This window comes from Eucalyptus grandis, chromosome 7 (genome assembly GCF_016545825.1).
Source record: "Eucalyptus grandis isolate ANBG69807.140 chromosome 7, ASM1654582v1, whole genome shotgun sequence".
Classification (NCBI taxonomy): domain Eukaryota; kingdom Viridiplantae; phylum Streptophyta; class Magnoliopsida; order Myrtales; family Myrtaceae; genus Eucalyptus; species Eucalyptus grandis.
Window position 1 is genome coordinate 43,730,088 of NC_052618.1, and position 6,270 is coordinate 43,736,357.

General features: G+C 40.0%; 1 protein-coding gene across 1 annotated transcript; it reads right to left on the reverse strand.

Annotated features, from left to right (window-relative positions):
* Positions 1–2,599: 2,599 nt before the first annotated feature.
* Positions 2,600–3,016, reverse strand: LOC108960911 (hypothetical protein). The gene has a single exon (XM_018877260.2). It carries the CDS (start codon positions 3,014–3,016, stop codon positions 2,600–2,602), a length of 417 nt encoding a protein of 138 aa, XP_018732805.2.
* Positions 3,017–6,270: the final 3,254 nt, after the last annotated feature.

Below are 6,270 nucleotides of genomic sequence, written 5' to 3' on the forward strand. Positions count from 1 at the left end.
CGCTAGTACCTACCAGCCCAATCAGAAAAACTTGAGACATTTGAATGTTAGTTTACCTCATCATCCCACTCCAGTACACTAATCATTTGATTGCAAATTGTTGTACTCCGATCATACCAAGGATATAAAAGATCGGGCAAAAACAAGGAATATATGTAATTAGGTACATTGCAACATACTTCTACAAATCCATCACCAAAGTTCATATTACTTCCCAAATTATAATTATGAGCTATATGGCGATTGAGGGTCTGAGAATTGAATTGAGTAATAATATAAATCTTGTTAAGCCTACTGTTGATGCAGTTACTCATGGAGACATCTATTAGCCTGTAGCATCCGCCAATCAGCACCTGAACCAAGGAAAAAGAGTTGTGGCATTGTGAATGGGAATGAGGTAGATTACACCATTAACAGCAAACGTGATCTCAGTCGACTCCCAGCTCCACCACCTAATATTATTTGCATGCATTGCAAATAATGCAAATGTGCATTCTGCTGGCGTTGAAGGATGATGTTGAAAGCATTTTTCTTGAAGATATCTTTGCCGACCCTTTATCTCCAAAAATGGGGGAAAAAAAAGAGAGAGAAAAAAAAAATTCAACTGAGATGTCTCGGGACCGGAATATTATGCTGATGGGTAGGTTTTTAGTAGATCTTTGGCTGCGGAATATGCTCCTTGAATTTTCTCCATTCTGGGAATTGTATAGTAGTTGTAGACTAACTTTTTTGGGGAAAAACTTTGTTCTTTGCTAGCATTTGATTTAACCGACCACTGTTTTGCAAATTGCGAGTCGGTTTTTCTGGTGCAGTTGGCACCATCGAATTTTTCCCATCTGAGTTCATATGCCAGTTGAATGAGCCACACCTAAGGACTGTTGTTCAAAAAGCTTGTTCTCTAGTTTATAAAGGATAACCCGAGCAGACTCGCCCAACTGATAAAGGTACCGTATTGTAAGATGATCAAGTTATCTACTGATATCTTCAGGCGCTTCCCTCTTCTGTCATTTTCTTTTTGTGTGGCACTTTGGGGATTGTATTTCCTAATGTGTTCAACAGTTGCTTCTTACCCTGTTGCACGAAGTCTTTCCTCTCCTTTTGATTGAATCAGAGCTGTTACAATCTTGTTATGCATCCTCACAAATTGGTCCATCTTGTGACTCTGTATGCTCAAAAGTGGCATGGCTCACAATTAGTGAATCGGCTTTAAACACCGTAAAGAGAATTCGACAGTGCCTTCAAAGAGAGACTAGCACGAAATTGCATAAGAACTCCAGTAATGCGCCTCACATTGATGAGATGCATGTGTATATACGATCTTTTATTGAAAGAAAGAATTCAATGTGGTTGTTTGGATGCTGCTGAGGAATCGAAAGAAGACAAGACAAATTCGAATGTCCAATGAGATTCATTGACATTGCTTTCCTGGCCCGTTGTTTCTCAGCAGCTGCGGATGGATCGAAAACTCAGATAAATGCCTTGAAAGAGAGTAAAGTGACATCAGTTCGAAAGAAGATAATCGCCTGCAAAGAATGCGGCAATGGCGACAGCTAAAAGTGAAGGCCTGAGAAATGGAGCTTGATGCAATGCGTACAAACAGATCAACTTGAATTGCAGGACTCTTGAAAGGTTGAAGAGAGAAAGAGAGAGAACAAGAAGAAGAAAATCACGAAGGAGGAGGTCTTTTTTATGGTGAGTCACCCAAAACAACATTTTTATTAAAAGGTTTACCTAAGTCAAATTGGCTGTGATTGTCTTTGGCTGGGGTTCATATCTAGGATCGGAGCCTCGGCCATTTGCTGGGGCAATAATGAAATAAACAGACAAAAAGATTAGAAACATAAATCAAATTCCTAGTCATTTAAAAAGTGACATCATTATTCATTTTGGAATCGTCCGTGCTGTGTTTTCATGTGTCGAAAACATTGTGTGATTATTTTATTGTCTATGGTACTAAATTCGGATCTCAATATAGGTGACAAAACAATCATTCATGAATCAAATCAATTTTGACCTTAAAATTGCTTTGGTTATCACGCGACATCAAAGCGAGCATAAAATGGCCAAATACTTGCCCAAAAATAAGTATATCCGTTGGCTCACAGACAAGTAATGGCCTCCCAGCACAATCTTTGGCCCTTTAGACATGCTGTACATCAATTTGGTTTTCAATCTACAAAGCGAACTCTGTTAAGTTGTCTTTTGACAACAAGTGTCACATCGAAAGTTGAGGTACATAATGCATGAACAATCAAGACGGCCTCGTTTTTTAAGATATTTTAAAGTCAAATTGCGGCTTCATTTCAAGTTTGCCTCGTATATCAAGGGATTTGGGGATGAAGAATTGAAATTGGGACTTGAGTTTCCACGTGTAAAAACCTGAAAGTCACCAAATAAGCATATCGCTTCATCTAATATCACTATGGATAATGATTCTTCTATCTCATGCAAGAAATCGAGCCAAGAAGCGATGCAATGCGTCCAAAAAAAATCAGTGCGAATTGCCGGGCTCCGAAGAGAGAGAGAAGAAGAAGAGAATCTCGAAGAATGAGCTCTTTCTTATAGTGTGATTAGCGAGTCACTCAGAACAACATCATTTTTACAAGGTATTTTTTACAACATTTTCAAGAAGAATGAGGTCTTTGACATCATCTGTCTCGCCGTATATCTTCTCCCATCTCCGGAACCCTGAGTTGTTGAAGCACTCCCTAACCACCTTCTTGTCCCCACTGCCCACCTCCTCCGCCTGGAGCTGCAGCCTCTCCTCTCTGGATCCGTCAGTGTGAGCACAGCAGCCAATGCAGCTACTGAGCTGCCACCAATGACGGCGATGGTCGTGCCATCCATGGACGCCATGTTGGCCGCCAGTGGAGAGGGGCAGAATCGCATACTGGGTAAATGTTCTCGACCTTGGTGTTGCCTTTGTGATCTGGATTGGACTACGGTTCAGCGCAGTTTTTGCGTTGTTTGCATAGTGGAAGCAAATGGGGAATGTTAAAGACCCTGAGCAAGCCATTCTAATTATCTGCACCTGCCGACACTCCGGTGATTAAGCCTGGTTTGCAAGGTTCTCGACTAGGACCTAAAATGGGTGTGAATTAACGAGAGAGAGAGAGAGAGAGAGAGACAGCGCTTAATTCGCTTAAATAACATAAGAAACCCTTGAGGAAAACATAATTAAAGAGCAAGTAGAGAAGACTCTTACGGCAAAGCATTGACAATTCTTGAACTAGCCTATACAGAACAAAGGCTACACTTTGAGCCATAGGGGCGGTACAGTAGTATGACCAGCGATGGTCAAAGAAATAGAAGACCCAGAAAGACATCAAGAACACTGAAAAACCCAGTTATCAGATTTTGGAGATGAGCACGATTCTGGAAGCGCCAACTTCAATGGAAACTGCAGAATTAGCATAATGAAGAGGTCACGAGAGCAAGTAGGAAGCGGTCGAGTGGGACTTGGAACTCAGGGTCTGCCTCTCAAACCCGCAGAGAAAATTATCTTCCTGCGGCCTCTCTCATGGTCTCGTTTCCTCCGACGAGAGATATCCAACGAACAGCAGTGGAGACCGATGTTATGGTCGAGATGAAGAGGATAGGGCGACGGCGTGGCCGAGTCATTGGACAAGAGATGTTGACGTGGCCGAATCACCTTCTTCGGCGTTCATACTTTTTCTTTTTTTCTTTTTTTTCTTTTTTGACTTTTTGGCGAGGGAATTGTTTTCTTTTCTTTTTTTCTTTTTTTGGACAGTAAAAAAATAAAGTTCCTTTTTTTTTTCCCGGGAAGATCATAATTCAGAAGGACAAGAAAATAAAAAAGGAAAAAAGAGAAAAAAATGATCCCATACCATATGTGTATAATGCATTACATATTACTGCAACCAACCAAAGGTACAAATATATGCAAACTTAACCTCACAAATGAAGAGCAAGATAAAGATGATCATAGTTATTCCTCCATAACGTAAACTCATGAGAGACAGACAGCAAGCGGGCTTAAAACAAAGAACAAGAACGAAGTGCTGGGATGACTGGTTGAAAAAGTACTACAATTATAACACGAAGTGCATATTGCCAACTCAGCGTGGCAGAAGCAGTGGCGCTCTTCCTCTCCATAGTCGACGGACGAACAAGGTGAGGAATTCTAGAATTTTTTGCTTTACCAGATGTATGAGTTTTTGAACGAGATTGTACAAGTAAGCTGTAGATAGCAGTATCAACAACGGCAAATAGAGGAGTAAGAAGGAGAGGCCTGGGAACAACAATGACGTAGGCAAAGCAATAGAGAGGATAAAGGAAAGGATCATGAGGAAGTGAAATATGCAGATACCGCGAGGAGTGTTAAAGGCTTGTAAATGAGCGACAAATGGAAGGGACAAGAAGCAATAGAGCAGGAGAGCAGAGATGGAGAAGAACATGGTGATGGGATGGCTTTCAAATGGAGAATGGCGGTTTCCTTGGTACTTCATAGTAATGAAGCTGAGTAGAGCTGGAATGATGAAGATAAGTATGGCATCTGTGTTCCTCCATTGATCTTGACCAAGGATAGGCATTTTTGAATTTGTACAAATGTGGAGAAAGAGGAAGAGGATGAGGAGCAACAGCAGAGCGAATGTTGAGATAGAGCAAGAGATCGAGGTGCAATCAATTTATAACGAGTCTGTCTTACATGGATTGATTATGTACGCACCTGATTCACAAAAGAAAATATACGCAGGGTTTGGTTATTTGGGGCTCTTTTGTTTTGACTTGGGGCTCTTTTATTTTGTGTGTGCAGTTCTTTGGTGACTCGGGGCTCTTTTGTTTTGACTTGAGGCTCTTGGGGCTCTTTTGTTTTGACTTGGGGCTCCTTTGTTTTGTGCATTTCTTTGGTGACTTGGGGCTCTTTTGTTTTGACTTGGGGCTCTTCTGTTTTGTGCATTTCTTTGGTGACTTGGGGCTCTTTTGTTTTGACTTGGGGCCCTTTTGTTTTGTGCATTTATTTGGTGGCTTGGGGCTCTTTTGTTTTGACTTGGGGCTCTTTTGTTTTGTGTGTGCACCCGCTGTCCTTGTGAAGTTCTTCGGTGACCTGATGTCCCAATAGTGCATCAATATACGCAGGGACATCAATATTGTAAGCCCAGGAGTCACATTCACACTTTTTAGGAGATTTTCTTTCGAAAACATGTGAGTTCAATGTATCGCAATTCTCAAATCATGGGACCCATCAAAATTATGGGTTCACACTCATTTGACTCGTATGTACCAGAATAATTTAAGATCATAAACATAAAAGGTAGTAAGAAAAATCTTTTTTTGTTGATTTTGGAAATGGGTTGAAGAGAAAAGATATTCAAAAGTTTGGGCAATAGTATAATAATGAAAAATTATGAATCGTATCGAACAACCAATTAACTTTGTTATAGAAAGTTGATGGACTAAATTGAACAAATTGAAAGCCTAAGAGTTAGATTGAACATATAGGAATAGTTCAATGATTGCATTTAACAAATCAAAAATTCAAGTACGTCATTCGTATCAAGCCAAATTTTGAGAACTGTCAAATTGTTACTGTCATTTTCTCTTCTTTAAAAAAAAAAAAAAAGAATAATCAAACACTCCTGCAATAGGAGTGTCGGCGTAATCACATTCTACATGTAGAAAGATAGAAACTGAAAATTAGGCATCTTTCGTGGAAGGTTTTTCCCCCTTTTGGTTTGTATATTTCGTGGGAGTTGAGTTGCTGGATGCTACTTGCTATTAATGCATATAAAAAATTTCAGTGAAAAGTTTATCGCTTGCTAAAGTCATCTTTTTGTCTTGACCGAAAAAGAAAACAAGTCATCCTTTTGGTCAAGTTTCAGCTCCTTCCTGGTATCTTCTATGAAAGTGTTGTCTGAAGACTAAATAATTAAATTAGAAATCCGGTGCTTTTATAAAAGAATTACTCATAAATCATCTTTTCTTAAAAAGAAGGATGGAAAAATGTTCGGATGAGACAGTCAGGTCGTTTTTGGAAAACGAATCGGGCGGTCAGGTCGAACTTCAACTTGAAATGAAAATCCGCCGGAGTTTCAACGTTGTTGAGGGCAGAGACAGAGCTTGATTGCCTTCTTAAAGTTGAACCTTTTAAGCGTGACTGGACGAGATGCTAGTGATTAAGTACATAATGTGTTGAGTATGTTTCATTTATGCTTGGAACTTAAAGGTGAAGAACTGGGTCTCCTTTGAGTAAGTGAAATTGCATTGATTAGTGATACCTGATGAACTGGCTCATGTGGAAGCGATTTG